This window comes from Emys orbicularis, chromosome 15 (genome assembly GCF_028017835.1).
Source record: "Emys orbicularis isolate rEmyOrb1 chromosome 15, rEmyOrb1.hap1, whole genome shotgun sequence".
Taxonomy (NCBI): Eukaryota; Metazoa; Chordata; order Testudines; family Emydidae; genus Emys; species Emys orbicularis.
Genome location: NC_088697.1, coordinates 15,515,564 through 15,543,480, shown reverse-complemented (window position 1 = coordinate 15,543,480; position 27,917 = coordinate 15,515,564). Strand labels below are relative to the sequence as shown.

General features: G+C 47.3%; 1 protein-coding gene across 1 annotated transcript; it reads left to right on the top strand.

Annotated features, from left to right (window-relative positions):
- The first annotated feature begins 98 nt into the window (after window positions 1-98).
- LOC135889138 (zinc finger protein 34-like) lies at window positions 99-26,603 on the top strand. Its single transcript, XM_065416946.1, has 5 exons — window positions 99-167; window positions 9,897-9,985; window positions 10,719-10,845; window positions 22,978-23,091; window positions 25,562-26,603. The coding sequence occupies exons 1-5, from the start codon at window positions 119-121 to the stop codon at window positions 26,524-26,526; spliced, it is 1,344 nt and encodes a 447-aa protein (XP_065273018.1). The 5' UTR covers window positions 99-118; the 3' UTR covers window positions 26,527-26,603.
- Window positions 26,604-27,917: the final 1,314 nt, after the last annotated feature.

The following is a 27,917-nucleotide window of genomic DNA, read 5'->3' as shown; positions in this document are numbered from 1 at the left end:
CCCAGTGTGCACCGGGAGGGGCCGCGCGGGCAGATGGCCCACTTCCGCTTCCCGCGCTATGGGAGCGCGCGTTGCCTGAGCAACTGGCTCGTCACTTCCGCTCTGAGAAGACCCAGGAATGACAACTCCCAACCTGCCCCGGGGCTCTTTCGCCCTCTCGAGCCCAGGTAAGGAAGGGTCCCGGGATCAGCCTGACACCCCCCCCCCCGCCCCCCGAGACCCCTGGCCCTGCGCTCCTCCCCCGGCCAGCGCCTGTCTCTCAGGCTCCTAACGCGAACTCTTGTGTCCCGAGATCTCTGGGCCTGGCCCTGCTGCTCCCAAGGGTCTTGGGCAACAGCCCCCCGCCCCATGTCCTACCTCCGCCCCGCCCAGCCTCTGGCAATCGGAGGGATGGGGGTCTCCTGCCTAGGAATGGCAACCCGCCCCGCCTTGTGTCCTGCCTCCCCGCGGCCAGTGCCAGGACTCCAGCCTCTGGCAATCGGAGGGAATTGGGGGGGGGGGGTGTCTCCTGCCTAAGGGGCGAGTCCAGGGGCTGGTGTAGGGCAGCGGTTCACTGGCATACCCAAGTTTCCGATCTCGAAATAGCAGCGTGTCACAGCACACTCTGACTGAACGTGGCTAGTGCCGTTCTCCTTTTTACCACATAATTATAAAATCGATCAAGGAGAATGTAAACACTGCACTTACATGTCAGTGTATGGTGTCTAGAGCAGTATGTACAAGTCATTGTCTGTATGGAAATTTAGTTTGTACTGACTTCCCTGGTGCTTTTTATGTAACCCAGGGGTTCTCAAACTAGGGGTCCGGACCCCTCATGAGGGTCACAAGGTTCTTACATGGGGGGTTGCGAGCAGCTGGCAGCCTCCACCCCAAACTTCGCTTTGCCTCCAGCATTTATAATGGTGTTAAATATATAAAAAGTGTTTTTAATTTATAAGAAGGGGTCATACTCAGAGGCATTTTATGTGAAAGGGGTCACCAGTACAAAAGTTTGAGAACCACTGATGTAGCCTGTTGTAAAACTAGGCAATAATCTAGATGAGTTGATGGACCCCCTGGAAAACCTCTGCATACCCCCAGGTGTACATATACTCCTGGTTGAGAGCCACTGACCTAGGGGAACCCAGGCCCACTCCCTGTACCGGTTTCCAACCCTGTACCCTGGGAGGCTGGTTCGGCTTTGCTTACTTTGCATCAGCCTCAAGTCAGCTTCACTGGGTCACCACTTCCTACCATGGCCCCATGGGCAGGAGTCAGAGAAAGGAAGTCTCCTTTCAGGTGTAAAAGCAGCAACGGCTCCATGAAGGGTCAGTGCTGATGGAGCAATTATTGACACTTTCTCTAGTCTCCTTTTCAGATTTTGCCCCATTTTCTCTTTAATTCTCCAATGTTAATTTAACAATCTCAGATTTGGGATATTTTCCCAACCATTTGACCTGCAGCAAATTTTCTCTCTTTGGGAAATTGTCCTGAATCATTCCCCAAATGAGAAGGGGCTTAATGGGTGCAGCTTGCAGAGCCCTGAGACACAGCTGCCTCTGGGGTGGCCATTTTCTGCCAGCAACAAGGCGAGGAAGGGGACAGGAGGAAAAAGTTCCCCATGGAGACTGTCCAGCCCAAGGTTACACAGTCCTGGCTACTGCTACCCCCAACGGCCCAACACAGCTCCCCCCAGCTGCCAGTCACCTGGCCGCCCCTGCTGCTCCCTCCTCCCCACTGCCAGGGAGTTTTCCTGCTTCATACTCCCCTCACGTGCCCTCTTAAAGCACCTCCCTAAAGGGCTCCCTGCTGCCAGTATGAATGGTGTAGGGGTGGGTGGGGGGAATTATTACTGTCTGTTTATTGAACTTCCATGTAAAATCCCATCAAACTGTCTAACTACTCTCCCGTAATATAAACTCTCTTCAGAGCCTAGGTGGTTCTCTCATTATCAAATATTTCTTTTTAGACCTATTTCTTCCCGATTGATATAAAATATCTTGTGTGCAGTGCTGTAGTAGCCATGGTGGTCCCAGGATATTAGAGGCTGCCCCTCAGTTTGTGTGGTATTCTCCATCCCATTCCTTATGAATCCTAACACTGTGTTAACTTTTTTGCTGGCAGCTGTGCATTGAGTGGAGCTTTTCGTTGATCTGTCTACAGCAACGTGCAGATCCCTTTCTTGAGTTGTGTAGCCGATAATATGTTCTGCTGACGTTGCTAGGTGTAATGCATGTTCAGTAGGGGTTTCTCCCCTCTTCCTAATTTGTATTTCCTCTCCCTACTAATGTTGAGGTGTCCTTCTCTTATAGGTTAGTGCAGGGGTCAGCAACGTTCGGCACGCGGCTCGCCAGGGTAAGCACCCGGGCGGGCCGGGCCAGTTTTATTTACCTGCTGACGCGGCAGGTTCGGCCGATCGCGGCCCCCACTGGCCGCGGTTCGCCGTTCCGGGCCAATGGGGGCGGTGAGAAGCCGTGGCCAGCACATCGCTCGCTCGCGCCGCTTCTCGCCGCCCCCATTGGCCTGGGATGGCGAACCGCGGCCAGTGGGAGCCACGATCGGCCGAACCTGCCGCGTCAGCAGGTAAATAAAACTGGCCCGGCCCCGGCGAGCCGCATGCCGAACGTTGCCGACCCCTGGGTTAGTGTATTAATGATCTCACCTTGGTGTCATGTGTAAATACGTTGCCATGGCACTCCTGTAGTCAGACATCTGTGGATGTTCTATCTGAAAGCCAGTGTTAGCTCATGTTCCTCTGGTCGACTGGTGTCTTTACAGATGAAATTCCCCCTTAGACACTCTATTTCCGGTTCCCCAGACCTTAAGGGTGACCCTTAGGCCATTTATCTGTGCCAGAGTTCATAGACCTAGAGCCTTATGCTAACTGCTGATGCCAGTGTCGTACAGGAGACAGGCCTGTGGGTCCCTTGCATTACTGCTGCATAAAATAAATGCTAAAGCTAGCTATATGGGCTACAGTTGATAGTTAATTTACCATCCAGTAGAGTTTATAAGTACCTCTAGTTTTTCTCTCCAATGTGCATTGCTTTGCATTTAGAAAGATAAGGTAGGTGAGGTAATATCTTTTACTGGACCCACTTCAATTGTTGAGAGAGATACATTTCTGAGTTACACACAGATCTCTTCTTCAGGAGAATATCCTAAAACTTTGCCTTCCTTTCTCTCTAGTTATTTATTTCTAATTTAATATTCCCTGAGATTTTTTTCCATGTCTCACTAATAATACAATATTAACATAAAATAGCCTTGTTTTTTGACCTTTTCGAATATATTTAGAAAAGTTTTGCAGATGTTTCCCCATTTTCTCTCAATTTGAGAAATATGAAATTCACTCATATTTTACCTCTTTACTGACTATTGACTATCAATATAAAATGCTTCACATTTTTTCACTTTCTGCTCTAATTTGTGAGAATTGATCCAAAATTCTCCAGATTGCCACCCTTTTCTCTTTAATGACTTAACATAGACATCAGCTGTCAGATTGTCTTTTTCCATGTAATTATTAAATGTCTGCTAAAAAGCATCTCGTATTTGGACGTTCCCATGTTTAGTTGCAGGAAGTTCTTATTTTGGAGGGAATTTGTTGCCTTAGTCCAGGGGTGGGCAAACTTTTTGGCAGAGGGCCACATCTGGGTGGGGAAATTGCATGCAGGGTCAGGGCAGGGGGTTGGGGTGCGGGAGGGAGTGCAGGGTGTGGGAGGGGGTACAGTGTGCAGGAAGGGACTCAGGGTAATGGGTTGGGGCAGAGGAGGGGTGTGGGGCATATGCAGTGCCGGATTAACCTTTTGTGGACCCAGCGCCAAACATATTTGTGGGCCCCCATGGAGGCAATGGAGCATGGTGCGGGGCGAGGTGGGGGGTCAGCCAGGGGCATGGCCTGGCAGGGGTGGCCCCGCTCTGCCCAGCCCAGTGTGATGGCACTATTTACAAACTGGCAGTTGACAGATGCACAGTGGTCCGCCCATTCCTGTGCTGCCAGTATGCACCTTCCCCTTGGGGGCAAGCCCATGCTGTGCCACACAGCCCCCCTCCCTGATTTCCTATGGCCAGAACCCCCCAGACCCACTATGCTCAGCACCTCCCCTGACTCCCCCCCCCCCCACAAATGCACAGCATCCTGCACAACACCACCCTTGCCCAGCGCCCCCCTGCCCACAGCCCCACCACAACTGCCCAGCACCCCCAAGCCAGCACAAAACAGTTTCTATAGTACCTCACTGGTTACTCAGAAGTTCAAACAACGCAGTTCCTTTAAAGTGCCCAGCCTCAGGCCTCCGTCCAGACACACGTCAGATATGATGATTACTGAAAATCTTATCTCCTCATATAAAAGAAAGGTTCTTCCAACCCCAAAAGGATCAGCCACATACCCAGGTCCAATTATAACTTAGATCTTACCCAAACTACACGCTTATAGCCAATCCTTATTAACTAAACTAAAATTTATTAAAAAAAGAAAAGAGTGTCGGTTAAAAGATCAATATGCATACAGACTTGAATTCAATTCTTGAAGTTCAGATACTTAGCAGAGATGAGCTTGTAGTTGCCAAAAGTCCTTTTAGATATAGTCCATAGGTTATAGTCCAATGTCCATATTCAGGGTGACTCCAGTCACTGGGGATCTCAATCCTTATGGCTTAAGGTTTCCCCCCCCCTTGAAACCCAAAGCAGATCTGAGATGAAGAAGGATCATGTCCCAAGGTTCTTATACATTTCCAGCAGTCTTTTGGCCTGAGAAAACAATAGGCTTAACTCTCCTTCTCCCAAACATCCTGGCAATTAGCACAGGGTAATTTATCCATTAAACAGTTCAGATGCAGGTTACCACAACCTTCAAAGAGACATATAGTATTATTGTCTATTTCCCTCAAGCGTATTCCTAAATACTAATACTCCTTTTTTGATCTTTGAAACAAAGCTATAGCAATAGATAAGACTTGTTTGCTTACATCACAAGACCTGAGGAAACATCTACCCTTTGATCTCTAACAATGCAGACTTGCATTTCAAAGCTCTATTCATTTAGATATTTTCCTAACAAGTCTCTAAAGTTTGGCCATGGGTCAGGTCAGTCTGAGTTAAGTAACTCTTTCTGGCCCTGTCATCTTTCAATGAGATATTATATCACACTCATAACATCACACAGGGTCCCACAGGTGGTGGGAAGCAGAGACTGCCCAGAGCCGGAGGTGCTCTGTGTCCAGCCAGGGGGCAGAGAGGAGCAGGAGGGTGGGACCAGGGGGTGGAGAGGAGCCCTTGGCCTGAAGAGCAAGTGATGGGCAGAGGGGAGCCAGCAGGCTGGCGGGGTCTTGGGACGTAGTGCAAGTGGAGCAGGCCGGGGCCCCTTCTGAGCATGGGCTCCATGGTAAACGCGGCACTGGGCGTATGAGGGGGCTCAGGGAAGGGGGTTGGCGTGTAGGAGGGGGCTCAGGGCAGGGATGCAGTGTAGGGTGCGGCAGGGGGCTCAGGGCAGGGAGTTGGAGTGCGGGGTGTAGGAGAGGTTCAGGCTCCGGCCTGTTGCTGTTTACCTGGAGCGGATCTGGGGTGGCAGCAGTGCCTGCCTGCCACGGCCCTGCGTTGCTCTGGGAAGCGGCCAGCACCACATCCCTGCAGACTGGGGGGGGTGAAGAGGGCTCCGGGCATGATGCCCTTGCCGTGCCTCCAGGTACCTCCCCCGATGCTCCCTTTGGCCGTGGTTCCCCGTTCCTGGCCAATGGGAGCTGCGGGGGGTGGTGCCTGGAGGCGAGGGCAGCGTGAAGCCCTCTGCCCACCACCACCAGGGGCCATAGGGACATGGTGCCAGCCGCTTTGGGAGCGGTGCAGGGCCCGTGGCACCATTGGGGTGGCAATCCCACAGGCCAGATCCAAAGCCCTGAGGGGCCGGATCCAGCCCCCAGGCCATAGTTTGCCCACCTCTGCCATAGTCATTCTCCATCCCAGGGCTCCCCCGACCTGTGTGAATGGCTGGCAGGGGCTGCTGAAAACTTCCTATCCATTTACCAAATACTGATATGAAATCACAACAGACTTTGGTTCTCTCCCCATTTTCAAAACTGGAGGAACTTCAGGTTTTGGAGGGAAAACTGTTGCTGTGAATCCTCAAAAGAAGGGGAGGGAATGAGGGAGGAGGAAAGGACTCTGGCCTCATCCCTCCTGAGCCATGTTTCTGCTCTCACTGAGACCAGTGTTAATCAAGAGACACTTCAAGGAAGAACGTGGAGTGACTCCAGATTAACATGGGAGCAAATAAAAATCAGGATATGTCCCTGTGGGGAGGGAGTTTTGGTTGTTGCTAAAGGGTGGCAGGAAGCCCTTAGTCTCTGTCTGACTGTCTCTTCTCAGGATATTGGGGTTGAGCTTCCTGGGTCAGATGCTGCTGCTTGCATTGTGATCTGGGAGCCCAGACTGAGCAGCTGCTGCTCCCCCGGTGGGGTCTGGGCTTGGGAGTGAAGCTTCCTTTGTGCCCAGGCAAGGTGAGGACTTTCTCCAGTTGTAATTAGCTCCATGGGCCAGCCCTACGTTCTGCCCACACCAACATCTGAGCCAGAGACTCCAGGTGATTGATAGAGACCTCAGGGAATGTGCGGGAGATGGGCATGAAAGTGACTCTGCACAAACAGCCCCTCCTCACCTTACATCTCTCCTCCCCTTAGCAATTGCAGGAGCCGATCCAGCCATAGGAGAGTGAACACCCAAGAATGGCTGTCTGTCCGCCCGAGGGGGCGGGACAGGAGATGGGAAACACAAGCAGAAAAAGGAGAGAGAGAGATTGATGGGGCAGTGGGAGAAATAATTGGGGAGAGAGATTCCCAGATCTCTAACTTGCCCACACACACTTACTGCACCATCCCTGGGCAGATTCACTTTCCAGTGAACAAGGTGAAGTGCAGGGAGAGGAAAAGCCAATTCCTGACTCTGGCTGTGTCCCCAGCTTTGGGAGTGTGCTGCCCCAGGGACAATGTCAGGGGAATTCCCCCAGAGTCACTCCTTTTGCTCTGCTCTTGTCTTGTATTTGGTTCCCAGACTTTGTTACTGGGAGCGTTTCAAAATGTCTCGGCTGTTCAGTGCTGGTGGGATGGGCTGGTCAGTGCTGTAATAAAATGACCAACATTTCCTCAGAATAGAATCAGAGAGCTGTAGGGCTGGAATGAACCATGAGGTCATCTAGTCTAGCCCCCAACACTGAGGTGTTTGTCCAACCTGTCCTTAAAAATCTTCAATGGTGGTGTAGCAGTGTGGACTCACCCCTGCGGCACCTCCTGCTGGTGACTTCCAGGAATTAGCTCATTCCAGCTCCGGAGCACCCTCTGCAAGCCAGTGATCCACTGTCCTCTGGCCCCATGCCCCTCCCAGGACCCCAGTGCCCCTTTCTCTGGGTGCTGCCCCCTGGCAGGAACCCCTCAGTCTTAGGGTCTCCCCTCCCCAAGGAACCCCCACCCACTATTCCCACCTCGCCTCAATATAAGGCTACTGCCAGTCTCTATCTAGCCCCACACCCTGGGACAGACTGCAGTATCAGCCTACTCATCACTGGCAAGGTTGGGTTTGGACCTGCTGCCTTGGCCTACCCCTGGGCTGCCCTCTGCAACCGCCAGTAGCTTTTAGCCCAATGTTAGGCCACAGCCTGGGGCTTTCCAGGCTGGAGCTCCCCAGCTCCTCTGCCTTTCCCCAGCCCTGCTCCACTCAGGTACCCTGTCTCTAGCTCCCTGCAGCCAGGCCTGTCTCCCTCTGAACACAGAGAGAGACTGTGAGCGCCTGGCTCCCAGCCTTTATATACAGGCCAGCTGTGGCCTGATTGGGGCGTGGCCCAGCTGCAGCCACTTCCCCAATCAGCCCAGCTTTTAGAGCTGCAGCCCTCTGCAGGGCTGCTTTTAACCCCTGCAGCCCTCTTTCAGGGCTGGTTTCAAGCCCTCCAGGGCAGGAGCAGGTGTCCACCCCGCTACAGGTGGCGATTCCACAACGTCCCTTGGTAACCTTTTCCAGTACTGAACTAGCCTTTGTCACAACTGAGTCATATGGCTGGCTCAGATTCAATTTATGATCCACTATAACCTCCAGATCCTTTTGAGTAGTACTGCCCCCTAGCCAGTTAGTCCCCAGTTCATAGTTGAACATTTGGTTTTCCTTCCTTAAGTGTAGTACTTTGCACTTGTCTTTATTGAATTTCATCTTGTTCATTCAGATGAACTCTTATTTATAAAGGTCATTTTGAATTCTAATCCTGTTCTCCAACGTGTTTACAACTCTTCCCAGCTTGGTGTCATCTGTAAATTTAATAAGCACACTCTCCACTCCATTATCCAAGTCATTAATGAAAATATTGAGTAGTAGCAGATCGAGGATTGGTTCCCGTGGGACTGCATTAGATTCATCCTCCCTGTTTGTCAGCGAGCCATTAGTAATTACTCTTTGAGAACAGACTTTCAAGTACACCACATTTTCCTAGTTTGCTGATGAGAATGTCATGGGGTCTTCTGTCAAAAGCCTTACTAAAATCAAGATATGTCATGTCTACAGTGGCCCCCTGAATCCATAAAGCCAGTACCTCTGTTAAAGCCAGAAATTCGATTGGTTTGGCATGATTTGTATTTGATAATCTATGCTGGCTATAACTTATCACTTTACTATCCTCTAGGTGCTTATACATTGGTTGTTTAATACATTTTTCTTTCTGGGTATCTAAATTAGGCTTGACTGGTCTTTATTTCACAGGTCTGTGTTGCTCCCCTTTTTGAAGACAGGTTTTATGTTGGCCCTTCTCCAGTCTTGTGGCACCTCACCATCCTCCCGGAGTTGTCAAAGATCATTGTTAACTGTTCCAAGATTGCTTCATCTAATTCCTCAGGTACCCCAGGATGAATTGCATCAGGCCCTGCTGACTTTAATACATTTAACTTGTGTAAATATTTTTTCAACTTCTTATTTCCCCATTGTGGTTTCTGTTCCTTCCCCCTCTTGGTTAAGAATAATTAAGTATCTGGTCACAATTACATTTTTTTAGTGAATGTAAAAAGGCATTAAACACCTTTGTCTTGTTGATGTCATCTATTATTAGCTCTTCTTCTTCTCTGGTAAGTAGAGGACCTACACTTTCCTTCCCCGGTCTCCTAATATAATTTATAGAACCCTTATCTTATTGACTTTTTAGTGTCACTTTCAAGGTGAGTTACTTCATTTTGTGAGTTAATCTTTCTGATTTTGTCCCCACATGCTTGTGCAATTCTTTTGTATTAATCCATGGATATTTGTCCATGATGCCACTTTTTATAGGATTCCTTTTTATTTTCTGGTCATGAAAGAGCTTATGGTAGAGCCATATTGGCCACTTACTCTTCTTTCTGTCTTTCCTTCACATTGTGATCCTTTGCTGCTGCTCCTTTAATATTGTCTCTGAGGAACTGCCAGCCAGCTCTCCTGAACTCTTTTCTCCCTCTGAGATTTTATTCCCATGGGACCTCACCTACCAGTTCTCCGCATTGGTTGAAGTCTGCCTTTTGGATGGCCATTGTCCTTATTCTGCTCCTCTCATGCCTTCCTTCTCATAGAACCGTGACATCGATCATCTTCTCATCACTTTTGCCCACATTGCTTTCCGCCTTCAGTTTCCTAACTCATTCCTTCATCCTCCAGTTACTGCTTCCATCCTCTCAAAGAAAACAGGTGGCCCCTGTACATTCCAAGAACTTATTGGACACTTTGTATTTGGCTGAATTCCTTTTCTAACAGATGTCTGGGTAGATAAAGCCCCTGCTCCTCCATTTCTGTGTTTTGAATTGTTCTATTTGCATGATAGTCTAGAACATCAGTGTGCAGGGAAAGATCCTGGGGGGAATTGTGCTGTGAAATGATTTCCTATTCTGACATGTCCCCAATTGCCCTTTTTGCCCTAACAGGCTGCAGCGTAACATCCATGTTTTGCTCCAGCTCATTCTGTCCTTCCAGGGACCAGGGAAAGGAAATGGCTACAGTGGAGCTATTTGAGGTAGGGATTATCAGGGAGTTGCTGGTGGGTTCCCTTTGAAGGGAGAAGGGCAGTAAATACAAAGGAGGTGGGCACTTCTGAGGGGGCTGGTCTGGAAGTGGGAGGGGTCAGGAAATACACAGCGTGGAGAAAGGGACGGGGCCAGGACGTGATAAATCTGCTGAGATTTGTTTACTGTGATGCCTAGATCTCAGCAACAGATCCCTGTGGTTTGTGGGTGGGAATTCCCTAATTAGTCAAGCAGGAAACACCCCCCCACACACACACACACACACCCCGGACTGGGCTAGGGAAACTTACCAGACTTCAATACTGGAGCCTGAACCTACTAGCCAGAGGCTGCTGTGAGAGATAAAGTGGCACCCACCAGTGAGACCTAGGGAAGATACCCCATCCCCTCCTATCCAGCTGCTGGCAATGAGGAGGGTGTTGCAATTCGCACCAGGGAGTTGTCCCTGGACCCTGCTGGGGGCTCCATCTCCTATATTAGCCTCTGGCTAGTAGGTGAGTGGTGAATGTGAAGACTCCTTCCCTCTCTCTCTGCTGGGAGGAGTGGGGGTGCTCTTTTTCTCCCTTCCCTTTGATGCTTTCTGGCTGCTGTCATGTGATGGGGTGTGGGTGGAACTATGCTGTCTGCCTCCCACAGCTTCCAAGTAATTGGTCCTCCTCCCCTGTGAGTAGTGGGGTTGTCAGTAGGCAGCAGGTACTGAGTAAGGGGCTTTTGTTCTTTCAGGGGCCAATGGCCTTCGAGGAGGTGGCTGTGTATTTCAGCGAAGAAGAGTGGGCTCTGCTGGACCCCGCTCAGAGAGCCCTCTACAGAGATGTCATGCAGGAGAACTATGAGAACGTGACCTCTCTGGGTAAGGATTCCTGTCTCCTTGGTTATTAGAATGGGAAAGAAGAGTTAAGGTTCACAACACCCTCAATGCAATCTCAAATTGTGCCCTGTTTCAGCAACACTCCAACAGGCCAATGACACATATACTAGCACTTTGCCCTGCCCTGCTACAGAACACTTTGGGAACAGAGCACAGGAGCAGGATAACACAAAGTCCAACACCTTCTCTTTGCTAAGGCAAAACTTGGCCCTGGTTATAGCCTCTGCAAGCGGTGATCGAAGGGGGGAGGGGAGGGCGGTTGGCTTACAGGGATGTAGAGTGAACTAAGGGGGCGGGTTTTCATCAAGGAGAAACAAACAGAACTTTCACACCATAGCCTGGCCAGTCATGAAACTCAACATGAAGTAATTGTTGTTTCAAATTCATGCATTCTTTATTTATTAGTCACAGAAATAGGGGGATAACTGCCAAGGTAGCCCGGGTGGGGTGGTGGAGGAGGGAAGGACAAGGCCACACTGCACTTCAAAACTTATTGAATGCCAGCCTTCTGTTGCTTGGGCAGTCCTCTGGGGTGGAGTGGTTGGGTGCCCAGAGCCGCCCTCTTCCCCCCTTCCCCCCCCCCCCCCCGCATTCTTGGGCATCTGGGTGAGGAGGCTATGGAACTTGGGGAGGAGGGCGGTTGGTTACACAAGGGCTGCAGCGGCGGACTGTGCTCCTGCTGCCTTTCCTGCACCTCAACCGTTCGCCGGAGCATATCAGTTTGATCCTCCAGTAGCCTCAGCATTGCCTCCTCTCATCACGCTGCTACCACCTCTCCTCTTGATCCCACCACCTCTCATCTTGCGCATCCCTCCTGTCCTCGCGTTCATTTTGTGCTTTCCTGGACTCTGACATTGTTTGCCTCCATGCATTCTGCTGGGCTCTTTCAGTGCAGGAGGACTGCATGAGCTCAGAGAACATTTAATCGCAAGTGCGTTTTTTTCACCTTCTTATCTGCGCTAGCCTCTGGGATGGAGATGATAGTGGTAGCGCTGAAACATTTGCAGCTGCAGGAGGAAAAAAAAGGAGAGTTGGGTTGACCATTTAAAAGGAGGGGCTAACGTTTTTGGGTTGACGTGCAGCACAAACTCAACTAATCCCCCCCTCACACCCAATTCTCTGGGATGATTGCTTCACCTCTCCCCCCACCGCGTGGCTAACAGTGGGGATGATCATAGAATATCCGGGTTGGAAGGGACCTCAGGAGGTCATCTAGTCCAACCCCCTGCTCAAAGTAGGACCAATCCCCAGACAGATTTTTGCCCCAGGTCCCTAAATGGCCCCCTCAAGAATTGAGCTTACAACCCTGGGTTTAGCAGGCCAATGCTCAAACCACTAAGCTATCCCCTATACATACAAGCATATGATTTCTTTTCAGCCACAGGCACACAGCCCAGCAGGAACGGCCACCTCTGAATGTCCCCTTAATAAAATTCCCCTATTTCAACCAGGTGACCATGAATGATATCACTCTCCTGAGGATAACACGGAGAGATAAAGAACGGATGTTGCTTGACTGCATTCCAGTAGCTTTACTGGCCGCGAATACATCCCAAGTCTTCAGGGCAAATTAATCATTAAACATGCATACTTTTAAACTTTGTATTATATTTACAAAGGTACACTCACCAAAGGGGCCTTCTCCGCCTTCAAGGTCCGGGAGCCTGGGTTGGGAGGGTAATGTTTCCAGGGTGATAAACAGTTCCTGGCTGTCGGGGAGAACAGTTTCTCCGTTTGCCTGCTGTGCGCTATCTTCCTCATCCCCAAAATCCTCATCCCTGTTGCATGAGACTCCCTTGCAGGAGTCCACGTACAGGGGTGGGGTAGTTGTAGGGGCACCCCTTAGAATTGTTTACAGCTCATGATAGAAGCGGCATGTCTGGGGGTCTGACCTGAAGTGGCCGTTTGCCACTTTGGTTTTTTGGTAGGCTTACATGAGCTCCTTAAGTTTCATGCAGCACTGCTGCGGGTCCCTGTTAAAGCTTCTGTCCTTCATGCCCTTGGAGACTTTCAAATATTTTGGCATTTCGTCTTTTGGAACGGAGTTCTGATAGCACGGATTCGTCTCCCCGTACAGCGATCAGATGCAGTACCTCCCGTTCGGTCCATGCTGGAGCTCTTTTGCGATTCTGGGACTCCATAGTCGCCTCTGCTGATGAGCTCTGCCTGGTCACCTCTGCTGATCAGCTTGCCACGCTGGCCAAACAGGAAATAAAATTCAAAAGTTTGCAGGGCTTTTCCTGTCTACCTGGCCAGTGCATCTGAGTTGAGAGTGCTGTCCAGAGCAGTCACAATGGAGCACTCTGGGATAATACTGTCGAATTGCATCCACACTACCCCCAAATTCGACCCAGCGATGTTGATTTCAGCACTAATCCCCTTGTCAGGGAGCAGTACAGAAAGCGATTTTAAGACCCCTTTAAGTCGACAAAAATGGCTTCATCGTGTGGACGGGTGCAGGGTTAAATCGATTTAACGCTGCTAAATTCGTCCTAAACTCGTAGTGTAGACCAGGGCTTAGACTTTCATAATGTCACCACCCCTTTACCCTTGCACTCCGGATTCCTTCACTTACCCTCACTGAGCATTGGAGACCATTAGCACATATGCCACCAGAATGCTGACAACACTCGTGGCAAGAACACACCCTTGTGCACCTTCATTGACACAACCTACAACACTTAGCACTGACGTGAGGAATACCTGTTCCTTCAAGATTCACATGCACCTCTCTTCTTATCACAGTCCCAGCTCTGCCAAGCTGCTCCAACAATTCCCTCCACTGTTCATGTAAAGCTACAGCTGACACAGTGCGTATAGCTGAAGTGCATGGAGATAAGTGGTTGTATTCAAATCTGTTGAACACAACACGAACAATGGCATGTTCTTAGTCTTCCCTCCTATTGATCATTGATCAGTACATTTTAAGGCCAGGAGATACTATTAGGTCGTCTAGTCTGACCTTCTGTATAATACAAGCCATACAGTTTCATCCAGTTACCATTGTAGTGAGCTGAATACCTTGTGTTTTGATGAAAATATCTTCCAGAAAGACATCCAATATTGAGTTGAAGATTTCAAGAGATGGAAAATTTGCCACTTCCCTGGTTAGTTGGTAAACCTTTGCACCACCCTTACTGACTTATTCCCAGTGACGTTTGCTAGCTTCAAGGTTAGGGAATAGGGGCAGAGTTAAGCTTCCTTTTGCAGGTGTGGTGTGTAGGTCTTCATTTGCTGGTTTTCAGATGTTTTAACTTTCACCACTCTCCACCTGCTGGAAGGGCATGAGGCAGCACTAGGCAACCTTAACTGTACTTTAATATAGTTTACAGAATCATAGGACTGGAAGGGACCTTGAGAGGTCATCTAGTCCAGTCCCCTGCGCTCATGGCAGGACTAAGTTATCTAGACTAGGGATCTTAAACTTAATTTACCTTAGGGCCAGTGCCAGTCCTCAGATCCTCCCAGCGGGCCAATAATGTCACTCATGCCACCCAAAACTCTGCCCCCCACCTGCCTAAGGCTCTGGGAGGGAGTTTGGGTGCAGAAGGAGTGAGAGGTTGGGCTCTGGGAGGGAGTTTGGGTGGGGGAGGGGGTCAGGTGCAGGTTCTGGGATGGAGTTTGGGTGCAGGCTCTGGTCTGGGGCATGGAGTGGGGGTGCAAGAGGAGGGGGTGGGGTTGCAGGCTCTGGGAGGGAGAAGGGGGCAGGGGTGCAGGCTCTGGGAGGGAGTTTGGGGGCGGGAAGGGGGTGGGGATGCAGGCTCTGGGAGGGAGTCGGGGGTGTGGCGCTTACCTGGGGCTCCAAGGCTGGGTGGGCCGGGGGGCCCCCAGGCACCACCCCCCCCAGGCACCACCCCCGCAGCTTCCCATTGGCCACAGGGGCACTAGGGGTGGCGGCAGCGCACGGAGACACAGCCCCACCCCGCCCCGGGGCTGCAGGGAGGGGCCAGCAGACATGTGGAGCAAGCAGGCAGATGCCGCTCAGGTCTGCTTCTCGTGTCTTGCTTACAACACTCCTGCTAATACATCCCAGAATTATGTTAGCTTTTTTTGCAACACTGTTGACTCATATTTAGCTTGTGGTCCACTATGACCCCCCCCAGATCCCTTTCCGCCGTACTCCTTCCTAGGCAGTCATTTCCCATTTTGTATGTGTGCAACTGATTGTTCCTTCCTAAGTAGAGTACTTTGCATTTGTTCTTATTGAATTTTATCCTATTTACTTCAAATCATTTCGAATTATAATCCTATCCTCCAGAGCACTTGCTTGGTATCGTCTGCAAACTTTATAGTGTACTCTGTGCCATTATCTAAATAATTGATGAAGATATTGAACAGAACCGGACCCAGAACTGATCCCTGCAGGACCCCACTCGTTATGCCCTTCCAGCATGACTGTGAACCACTCATAACTAGTTATACACCAACCTTAAATCCATCTAGGTTGCATTTCCCTAGTTTGTTTATGAGAAGGTCATGCAAGACAGTATCAAAAGCTTTACTAAAATCTTTACTTATGGACATTTAATTTCCTTGATTTAGTTTAATTGGACTTTTTTTGCCTCTATAACTGTGTCTACTTTAGAGCTTTTGCCGGCAAGCTATGTCAGGTAGGGATATGGTTTTTCACACTACTAACCGACAGAGCAATGCTGAAAAATGCTTAATTAGTCCCATATCTCCATTCAGATTTGAGAGCACCTCAAAATATTGTTCTTAACACACAAATATTGATATGAGGACAAAACTTCCAAGAGAAACTCCTTCAGAATGTAAGCAAAATCCACAACACATCATTTGAAACTTGTTAGTGATAAGGCTCAGACTCAAATGTATGATGTAGCTCAGGTTCAATGGCCATAGCATGTCCTCTTGATCCAGCCAATTGCTGTGACATTAGATTGCTGGAAACACTCTAGCTGTTAAAAGACCTTCATCTTGATGCACATGTGAATTTCAGTCTCTCTGACTCATTTGATGGTGTAGGGAGGAGGGTTTAGGGTTTATTAGGAACTGGGGAATCTCTTGGGAAAGGAGGAGCCTGTACAGGAAGGATGGGCTCCACCTAAACCCAAGTGGAACCAGACTTCTGGTATGTAAAATGAAAAAGTTCATAGACAAAATTTTCAAATAAGGGCTGGGGGAAGGCAACAGGTGTGGAGGAACACATGGTTCAGACAGAGCAATCCCTTAGGGGAGGATCTCTTAATGGTTATTCTCCATATCCTAGTAAAGAGGAAAGGATACAAGTTCATAAGGTACACGCAGTAGCTGAAGAGAAACAGTCAAATGAAAGTCCTATTCAATTACATCACATGAAGGCAGACAAATATTGACAACGTTTATAAGTTCTTGTAAACAGATGCAGAAAGGCTAAATCCTAAGATGAGTGAACTTGAGTGCCTGGTTTTAAATGAGGGTATTGATATAATAGGTATTACAGAAACTTTGTGGAATGATGATAATCAATGGGACCTGGTAATACCAAGATTCAAACTAGATAGGAATGACAGAGTAGATTCTGCTGGTGGGGCAGTGGCACTATATGTAAAAGAAAAAACTGTCAAATATAGTAAAAACAATTTTAAATGAATGAAACTGTGCCATAAAATCAGATAGAAATTCCATGCTTGAATAATAAGAGTATAGCAGTAGGAATATGTTACTGACCACCTGACCAGGATGGTGATGGTGATTATGAAATGCTTAGAGAGATTAGAAAGGCTATAAAAATAGAAAACTCAGTAATAATTGGGGATATCAACTATCCCCATGTTTACTGGATACATGTCACCTCAGGATGGGATCCAGAGATAAAGCTTTTAGATACCATTAATGATTGGAGCAGGTAGTCCTGGAACGCACAAGGGGAGAGGCAAGTCTTGATTTAGTCCTAAGTGGCACACAGGATATGATCCAACAGGTGAATACAGCTGAACCACTTGGTAATAGAGCAGGGGTGTTCAAACATTTTGGCCTGAGGGCCACGTCGGGGTTCCAAAACTGTATGGAGGGCCAGGTAGGGAAGGCTGTGCCTCCCCAAACAGCCTGGCCCCTGCCTCCTATCCGCCCCCTGACTCCCCCCCCCGCTCCCTGTCCCCTGACTGCCCCGACCCCTAACCATACCCCCACCCCCTGACAGACTCTCCGGGACTCCCACACCTATCCAAACCCCCCTGTTCCCCGTCCCCGACTGCCCCCCCTCCCCAGAATCTCCGCCCCATCCAACTGCCCCCTGACTGCCCCCCAGGACCCGTGCCCCTTATCCAACCCCCCCCTGCTCCCCGCCCCCTTACTATTCCACTCAGAGCAGCATGTCTGGCAGCTGCTCTGCCTGGCAGGAGCTTGCAACCCTGCCGCCCAGAGCGCTGGTGACACGGCAAGCTGAGGCTGCAGGGGAGGGGTCGGGGGCTAGCCTCCCCAGCCGGGAGCTCAAGGGCCGGGCTGGATGTGGCCCGCAGGCCCTAGTTTGCCCACCTCTGTAATAGAGACCATAATGTAACACTGGTCTACAATTTTTGAGAAGTCGTCTGCTTCAGAGATAAAATGTGCTATTTATTATGTATTTTGATGTGCTGAATTCAAATATGACAAAACAACTGATTGGCTACCGTTTCTAAGATATTTAAGTTTTTACATTTTATGTCTATGTATATTGTGTAGATAGTAGAGTTTTAATCATAAATTGTAAACCTAGGTCTTTTCATGTGTTTATGGTTGCTTTACATGATAATATTTCACCTGTCCTGTTTATGTAACACTTTAAAAATCAGCAAAAGGGTTATATAAATAAAATTTATTATGAAACAAAAGGCAAAAAACTATTATGTACATAGTTTAGTCCTATTCAGTGTCTACTCGGCGCTTCTTGGCTTGTCTCTTGTATTCATTAAATGGAGCATCTCTTGTCACTGTCCAGCAATAGTCTGCAAGCATTGATGGGCTCCATTTGCCCCGATAGCGTTTCTCCCTTGTTGCAATGTCCTGGTGAAATCGCTCGCCGTGCTCGTCGCTCACTGCTCCGCAGTTCGGTGGAAAACAATCTAGATGAGAGTGCAAAAAATGTATCTTTAGTGACATGTTGCAACCAAGGCTTTTGTATGCCTTGAGGAGGTTTTCCACCAACAACCTGTAGTTGTCTGCCTTGTTGTTTCCGAGAAAATTTATTGCCACTAACTGGAAGGCTTTCCATGCCGTCTTTTCCTTGCCACGCAGTGCATGGTCAAATGCATCATCTCGAAGAAGTTCACGAATCTGAGGACCAACAAAGACACCTTCCTTTATCTTAGCTTCACTTAACCTTGGAAATTTTCCACGGAGGTACTTGAAAGCTGCTTGTGTTTTGTCAATGGCCTTGACAAAGTTCTTCATCAGACCCAGCTTGATGTGTAAGGGTGGTAACAAAATCTTCCTTGATTCAACAAGTGGTGGATGCTGAACACTTTTCCTCCCAGGCTCCAATGACTGTCGAAGTGGCCAATCTTTCTTGATGTAGTGGGAATCTCTTGCACGACTATCCCATTCGCAGAGAAAACAGCAGTACTTTGTGTATCCAGTCTGCAGACCAAGCAAGAGAGCAACAACCTTCAAATCGCCACAAAGCTGCCACTGATGTTGGTCATAGTTTATGCACCTCAAAAGTTGTTTCATGTTGTCATAGGTTTCCTTCATATGGACTGCATGACCAACTGGAATTGATGGCAAAACATTGCCATTATGCAGTAAAACAGCTTTAAGACTCATCTTTGATGAATCAATGAACAGTCTCCACTCATCTGGATCGTGAACGATGTTGAGGGCTGCCATCACACCATCGATGTTGTTGCAGGCTACAAGATCACCTTCCATGAAGAAGAATGGGACAAGATCCTTTTGACGGTCACGGAACATGGAAACCCTAACATCACCTGCCAGGAGATTCCACTGCTGTAGTCTGGAGCCCAACAGCTCTGCCTTACTCTTGGATAGTTCCAAATCCCTGACAAGGTCATTCAGTTCACCTTGTGTTATGAGGTGTGGTTCAGAGGAGGAGGATGGGAGAAAATGTGGGTCCTGTGACATTGATGGTTCAGGACCAGAAGTTTCATCCTCTTCCTCTTCCTCGTCTGACTCAAGTGAGAATGATTCTGGTGCATCAGGAACCGGCAGTCCTTCTCCGTGGGGTACTGGGCGTATAGCTGATGGAATGTTTGGATAATGCACAGTCCACCTTTTCTTCTTTGACACACCTTTCCCAACTGGAGGCACCATGCAGAAGTAACAATTGCTGGTATGATCTGTTGGCTCTCTCCAAATCATTGGCACTGCAAAAGGCATAGATTTCCTTTTCCTGTTCAACCACTGGCGAAGATTTGTTGCACAAGTGTTGCAGCATATGTGTGGGGCCCACCTCTTCTCCCGATCTCCAATTTTGCAGCCAAAATAAAGGTGATAGGCTTTCTTAACCATAGTGGTTATACTGTGCTTTTGTGATGCAAAAGTCACTTCACCACAAACATAGCAGAAGTTATCTGCACTGTTCACACAAGTACGAGGCATCTCTGCTCACTGTGGCTAAACAGAAATGTGTCCCTTTGCAAAATCAAACACTGACAAATAAGAGAGCACGACACTGTATGATTTCTAGAGCTGATATAGGGCAATTTGTTCAGCAGAGTGATGTAAGCTTCGTTATGATTGCATCATCCATGACTTCTAGGAATAACATGATGCAATTCATATCATGTATGACGCAATACCAGCTTCAGATTGCATCATTCATTGTTTTGCCTAAAAAGCAAGTACTGTCCAAATCCAGTCATAGATTTATTCATAGATCCAGTCAAAGATGTATTTTAGTCATTTCTGGTTTAAATTGAGATCCCTTCCCTTTATAACTCACTTATCCTCCGCCATTCCCAAGTCAAGGGTCGTATATACTGACCCAATAGCATATCTTGAAAACTAGAGCCAATCAACAATTTTAAGCATCATTTTTGTTCTCAGTGACCCAGAATTAGTAAAGTTTGACTACATTTATTTCAGAAGCATTTTGGCTGTAGAGCAGTGTAATTTGTTCCACTGCTTAAGTACTCTTACACTTAGGAAGTTTTTACTAATGTCTAGCCTAAATCTCCTTTGCTGCAATTCAAACCCATTACTACTTCTCCTGTCTCTTCAGCCAGGTCCTTAATGAGTTTACTATACATCAATGGAGATTTAGGTTAGACATTAGGAAAAAGTTTCAATCTATAAGGATAGTTGTGCTGTGGAGTAGGCTTCCAAGTGAAGTTGTGGATTCCCCATCATTGGAAGTTTTAAAAAGCAGGTTAGACAAACACCTGTGAGGGATGGTCTAGGTTTACTTGGTCCTGTTGTTATCCAGGCTTTTCAGAACCCACAGCAGGGGCAACTTAACTATTTCACTCTACATGGTGTCAGTAATAAATCAATAGGAACACAGCAATTCTGTCTGATCAAGAATTAAATGCAAGTAAGCATGCTCTTGTCTAACACTGCAGTTTATTAGATGTAAGGACACACAGACATAAGCAATAGGTTTAGAATATCCCAATCCCAGATATTTACCTAACATCTGGAATGGTATTGAGTCATTAACAGCAGATTCATAGTGGCCAGTTGCTAACCCGCCGGGGAGAAAGGGTATGTGGTGTTCTATTTCAGAGGACCTCCTGAGGTCCCTTCCAACCCTGATATTCTATGATTCTATGATTACTTCAGGGTGGCTGAATGTACATAATATGTTTGCAATTGGCTTGATCATGTTCTGGAGTACATGCACCCCTCAAATCCGAAGCAATACTGTCATAGACCAGGGGGCTGGACTGGATGACTTCTTGAGCTCCTTTCCACCCTTACATTTCTGTGGTTCTGGGCTTTCTCCCATGCTACTCCTTGCTCTTTGGAGGAACTCCTCATAAACATCCCCAGGCCTACCTGGTTATCCTCCTTCCCATCCCTCCGTACAACTCCCTTGTTTTATGAAGCCTAGAAACACATGACAATGGTTAGGCAGGTTGTGTGCTGAGATCACTATCAGGATGACAAATGTCTTATTGTTTCCTTGTGCTCTCGCTGTCACTATTCAGGGCCATTGCACCTATATTCCCCCTCTGTGGTCCAGCAAGGGCACCCACTTTCAGGCTGCCCAGCTGGCACCTCTCTTGGGTAGAAACCCACATCTCTCTGCCTAGTAACTGTTGTATCTCCAGGCTGCACTGCTCCCTGCCTACAGTGTGAATTCCCCACTAAGGCAGATCCTCTTCCTCAGCAGGCCTGCTTTGCCTTCCTTCCTCAAAGGCTATGAACAGCATAACTACCCCTAGTTAAGTTATGATACAGCCCTTTCCCAGCAAACAGTAATTCTCAAGGCAAAGGCATTACAGAGAGAACATATTAAAAACAATAAAAGAACCTATACACATGCTAATAAGCTTACCAGAGATCACCCAAACCCCATCAATGGCTCAGGCAGGTAAACAGACCTTCAAACCTCACCAAGAGTTTTATGTGGTCACAAGGTACCAGTTGTTAGCTTAGAACAAGCATGCCCATGCATTTGTAAGTCACCCTTTTCTCCAGTTTGGGCCTCTGGACTCGTCTTCCTGAGGGAGCAGCTTCCATAGGTTTGATGTGGAGGTGAGAAGTTGCCTTCCCCTCCCCTCAAGGATTTTCTAGGTATCCCACTTAACTTGTCTAGAACATTATTTCAAAGGGTCCTTTGAAGCTCATAACACTTCCTAGGGTTTATGTTAGCCAGGTCTTCTGCCTGGAGATATTATAGACCATCCCACAGTAATAAGTGCACACACATATTTTTAGCTCAGTGGTTTGAGCATTGGCCTGCTAAACCCAGGGTTGTGAGTTCAATGCTTGAGGGGGCCATTTAGGGATTTGGGGCAAAAATCAGTACTTGGTCCTGCTAGTGAAGGCAGGGGGCTGGACTTGATGACCTTTCAAGGTCCTTTCCAGCTCTATGAGATAGGTATATCTCCATATAACTCCTAAGATACTGAAATTTATTCAGTAAGGTTTGACTTAATTTGATAAATATGGTCCAGGAAATTGCCATCCGTGTCTCTGTGTATCCATCTATCCCTTGTTTTATTCCTAGATTGTCAGATCTTTGGGGCAGAGACAGTTTTTTGTTCTCTGTTTATAGAATGTCCATCAGAGTGGGATCCTGGTCCATGACTAGCGCTACTAGGCACTACAGTAATAGAAATAATAAAATAATAATGGGGAGGTTCTGGGCAGTGGGAGGGAGGGGGTTAGAAAGCCGGATATGGGAAGGTTTGGGGCAAAGCACTCCTGTGAGCCTGTAGGGCTGAGAGCAGTGGTAAGGGGTTGGGATGCCATGGAACAGCTGCTATCAGGAGTTAGGATGTTGTGGAGGGTTGGAAGAATTAAAACGCAAGGATCTGGAAGGGTTGGTGCTGGTTAGACAAAAGGGAGCATGGGTGTTGGGTAGCAGGTGCCCCAGGAAATAGGGATGCTAGCAATGGGAGGGAGCAAAGGGACACATTTCTGGCAGCAGCTCTTGGGAATCAGGACCAAGGAACAATTGAGACATTGGGCTGATGGGGTGGAAGTGGTTGGGGAGCAGGAAATTTGGGAGAACTGATAGCAAGGAGTGCTATGGGCAGTGAGAGGGGAGGAGAGAACACAAGTAGTGGTTTCTCCTCGGGTCCCAAGAGGTATGGAAGGGTGAGAGCAGCTGGAGGAAAGGGTGTGGGGGTCATAGTGATTGGCAGGGCAAGTGCCCCCTCCCTCAGCTGTCAGGCCTCGTGTGGGCCTGCCTCTGTCAGTAAGAAGCCGGTCCAGGGGACTTCCCCTCTGTCTTGAGTCTTCCCTTTCTGGGACATGGAGTTAGCTGCTGTGGGTTTTAGGAGTCCCTTTGATCATGAATGTCTGGCTGTGTGTGTTCCTAGTATATATGGGATCAGTTACATCCCTCATTAGAAGAGTGTCCTGCACCTTTGAGCATCTGGGGAGCTGGCTCCAAGATTTTACTGATTTAAAATGGGCTGGGGTTGAAATAACAGAAGTTTTTGTGTGTGTGACCTAAGTCCCATTAATTCATCTGATCTCACTTGTCTTCTTTCCCCTGAGCAGGGTTTCCAGTTTCCAAACCTGATGTCACCTCCCAGCTGGAACAAGGGGAAGAGCCGTGGGCCCCAGATCTCCAGGGCTCAGAGGAAAGCAAGATCCTGAGAGGCATCTGCACAGGTGAGGAGTCGTTAAACTGTTAGTGCCTGAAGGAAACTGCTGGGATTCCCAACAAAGACCTTGTGAGCTCTCTGGGTTCAGGATTGTCCCCAGCAAGTGTCATATCCTTAGGGCAGATATTGCTTATGACTTCCTACTTGGGCTTTCAAACAATTAAAAAAATAATTGCAATAAATCGCGGGATTCAAAAAAAGTTGTGATTAATTCAGTTTTAATCACACTTAAACAATAATAGAATACTAATTTAAATGTATTATAAATATTTTGGATGTTTTTCTACATTTTCCTACTTTTTGATTTCAATGATAACACAGAATACAAAATGTACAGTTGCTCACTTTATATTATTTTTTTATTACAAATATTTGCATGGTAAAAAAGATAAAAAGTCAAAACCTGAAGGGGCATATGAATGTTTTGCATCTCTGGTGTGTAAATACCTTGTGTGAGACTGCACCCCATATTCATCATAGTGGTATAATTATGATATGATTGTGACATAATTATGATGCATCTGATACAAGATGTGTCTTGTGAGGTGTCTATGGAAAAGTTACGGTTTTCTGAATATGAATATCGTATTTGTATGCATGTATCAATTTTGTATCTGGAGTTATGAATGCTGACTATGTATCTGTATTTCAAATGTGCTTACTCTGGGTAACATCCACAAGTAGCCTTTCAGGTACAACAATGAAGAAGCTAGTCAGTGCTGGTGGCCCATCAGCAAAGACGATGGACCATGGAATAGCTTAGCCTTCCTATGAATGTTTCAGCCAGCCTATGAGTAATGGCTGCTATGACTCAGCAAGGCATGCAAAGGGCATGTGACCAGACCACAGGACAGTCAAACTTCATTTTGGTACCTGTATTTTTCCACAAACTGGGCTGGGAATTTAGCTTGAAACAAAGGGTTCCCGCCATATGAAGTGACTATATAAGGTAGGGAGTGACATTATTACTGGTCTTCACTCCCCCACAACTCAACACCTGAAAAAAGCTCTGAAAGACAAAGGACTTGAAATGGGGAAGGGGGAACCCATGCTGCACAGCAATTGCAGTCTGTGCCTTAAGAATCTGTAAGCCTGCTTGTGTCATCAGTCAGGGTGAGAAATTGGTAATTCGCATCCTATCTATCTAGTACATTAGGCTTAGTTTGCATTTTTGTTTGATCTGCTTTGATCTGTTTGCTGTCACACGTAGTTACTTAAAATCTATCTTTCTGTAGTGAATAAACTTGTTTTATGTCTTACCTTACCCAATGTGTTTTAAGTGAAGTGTCTGGAAAAATCTCAGCTCTGTAAACAAAGGCTGTTGCATATCTTTCCCACATTGAGGGGAAAGTGACCTATATTGATGAGTTTGCATTGTACTGATCCCTGTGCAGTGCAAGACAGTATAATACTGTGTTTATACTCCAGCAAGGGTCCAACTCTGGAGAGCTGGGAAATTGGCTGTTGTCTTCTGTCTGTCCTTGAGTGGCTTAGGTAAAGTAGTCAGGTAGCTCAGTTGAGTGTGTGGCGCCACTTGCTGTCATGTTGGGTGATAAAAGGGCCTGGAGAGGCTGGCTGAATCACCGGCAGAGCAGTGTGAGAGAGACCAGACCAGCTTAATTGTTACAGGGGCAAAGCGATTCCCACAGCTACCAGACTCACTCTGGGGATGACAACCTGTCACACCTTGCAATGCCAGTTACAACACTGCCATGTGAATGCCTATTCTCACTTTCAGGTGACATTGTAAATAAGAAGTGGGAGCATTATTTCCTATAAATGTGAACAAACTTGTTTGTCTTAGCGGTTGGCTGAACAAGAGGTAGGACTGAGTGGACTTATAGGTCCTAAGGTTTTACATTATTTTGGTTTTGAGTGCAGTTAGGTAAAATAAACACATATAATTCTACTTTTATAGGGTGCACTTGTATGATAAAGAGCTTGTACTACAATACTTGTATGATGTGAATTGAAAAATACTATTTCTTTTGTTGATCTTTATTACAGTTCAAATATAATAAAAATAATATAAAGTGAACACTGTACAGTTTGTATTCTGCATTGTAATTGAAATCAATATATCTGAAAATGTAGAAAAATTTCCAAAAATATTTATAATACATTTCAATTGGTATTCTATTGTTTAACCGTGGGATTAAAACTGCCATTAATCGTGACTTTTTTTTTCAATCTAGTTAATTTGTTTTGCGTTAATCACTTGACTTAACTGCAGTGAATTGACAGCCCTACTTCCTATCCATTCTGACTAACTCCTGGCAGTAGCTCCCTCCCTGCACTCTCTTCTCCCTGAGTATTTGGGTGGGAACTGGATGAAAAATTCAACCTTTCCTCTCTCCCCTTTGGAGAAGAGTTTGGGGAAATTCAGTCCCTGATATTTTTTTCCATCTCCAGGTGTTCTTCCAGTTTGTACTCCTCTTTTCCATTCCTGTTTCTGATGTTTTCTTTCTCTGTCCCAGCAGGTGCTAGACTGGGGAGTGAGACCATGGAGCAGAATCCTCAGCAGGAAGATGATGAGGAAGTGGAACCACATGGCACATTATTGCAAAGATGCAAAGGGAGTGTGTCCAGGAGTTGTGATCAGGGAAAAGCCGGTGAGAGTCAGCACATTCCAGAGAGGTGGCAGGGGAACCAGCCAACACAGAAAGTTGGTCAATCTGTTTATTATCGGGGAACTCATAAACGTCTCAAGGAAACCACGGCCCAGCAGAGAATCCCCATGGGAGAGAGAAATAACACATGTGTTGAGTGTGGGAAAAAGTTCAGTAGGCGCTCACACCTTATTAGACATCAGAGAATCCACACAGGGGAGCGCCCCTATGAATGCTGTGAGTGTGGGAAAACCTTTGCTCGGATCTCAACCCTTAATAATCATCAGAGGATCCACACAGGGGAGAAACCCTATGGATGCTGTAAGTGTGGGAAAACCTTCACTGAGCGCTCAAATCTTATTCAACATCAGAGGATCCACACAGGGGAGAAACCCTATGAATGTTGTGAGTGTGGGAAAACCTTCACTCTCAGCTCTCATCTCATTAGACATCAGAGAATCCACAAAGGGGAGAGACCCCATGAATGCTGTACGTGCAGGAAAACCTTCACTGAGCGCTCAAACCTTATTCAGCATCAGAGGATCCACGCAGGGGAGAAACCCTATGAATGTTGTGAGTGTGGGAAAACCTTCACTCGGTGCTCAACCCTTATTAAACATCAGAGAATCCACAAAGGGGAGCGGCCCTATGAATGCTGCCAGTGTGGGAAAACTTTCACTCGGCGCTCACACCTTATTAGACATCAGAGGATCCACACAGGAGAGAGACCCTACGAATGCTCCGAGTGTGGGGAATTCTTCCGTCAGAGCTCAGCCCTTATTTGTCATCAGAGAATCTGCAAGGGAGTTAAAGACCATAAAAACATTGTCTAGGGCTAAGAAAAGATTTTGTTTTCCATTTGCTAATTCCCACATACTGAACTTTAAAGAAGCATTTGTCTCACCGTGGTCTCTCAACTCCCCCACCTGAGTTGTCTGCTTTTCCCTTTTGCAGCTCACCTTTCCTTGGGTTGAATCCCACACTCTTTTTCATCAACTCCTTTGTGCTATGGCATGGAGGTGTGTGTCCCTCCAATAGGAATGTCCATCAGCCCCAGGTGGGGGAACTAGAAGTGACTTCAACTAGGTACATGGAGGTTAAATTTACCTGGACCTTGACGCCACTAGGATTTTCCATGGAGTTAGCTAGCTTGAGTTCACTATCCTGATATAAAAACTAGGACGGTTTAGCAATGAAATAAAATTAATCGTACTTAATCGTGAACTTTAAAAAAAACATGACTAATCACATTTTTAATCACACTGTTAAACAATAATAGAATACCATTTATTTAAATATTTTGGATGTTCAGCCACCATTCCAGACAAGTCCTGCAACCCCAAGTCAGCTGGCCTGGGCCAGCCACACATTTTAATTGCAATGTATACATACCCTTAGTGTCAAAATCGCAGCTTTCCCATCAGGGAATCATGCCCCAGTCTCCCCTGTGACAAGTGGGCATATCATGATACTCATGTGGTAGGAACTTGCTGCTTCCTCTGCACAGGGACCTAGGAAAACAGCCCGGGCAGCGACTTGGCCAGATGTGGTTACCAGGAGATCCAACTAGGTGGGAGTTGTTCTGGGGCTCTGCAGGGGGCGGTTTAGCTGGGAGAAGGGACAGATTAAGAGAGTTTGTCTCTGATGTACAGGGGCGTTTGTCAGCGGGAGGTGTGACAGCTAGGGGTGACAGTGGGGTCTGAGCTGGGGCAGCAGTAGCAAGGGGGCAATGTGGGGGACTTGTCATTTGGAAAAAATGAAACTGCAAAACCTCTCCCTGTGCTGCAGCAAAAGCTTCTCATTTATCCCCTAAACCCCCTTCATGTAAATCTCCACCCCTGCCCCGGCACTCGGAAACCCGTTCACTCCTGTGCAAATTTTTAATTTTTCTTACTTTTCCTTGGCTTTGTACAAACATTTTCCCCATCAAAATGATCAAGGACATTTAAAATGAGAAAAACAAAACCAAAGAAACCCACACCAATCTCCCCAGTATACACTGCTTGGGTCTGAATTTTTTTACTGAAATTTTAAGGCAATAAAACTCAGACCTCTGTTGGCCAGAAAACAAACGTCATTCTCCCATGCTGCACCTAAGGCCTTGTACACACTGCAAAGCCACTTTCGGCGATGGAACTCCTCAGTTTCAGCGACATAATAAAACCATTTCTATGAGAGTTGTAAGGGTTTTTACGCAAATGTTTTGTCACCGAAGTGCTAGTGT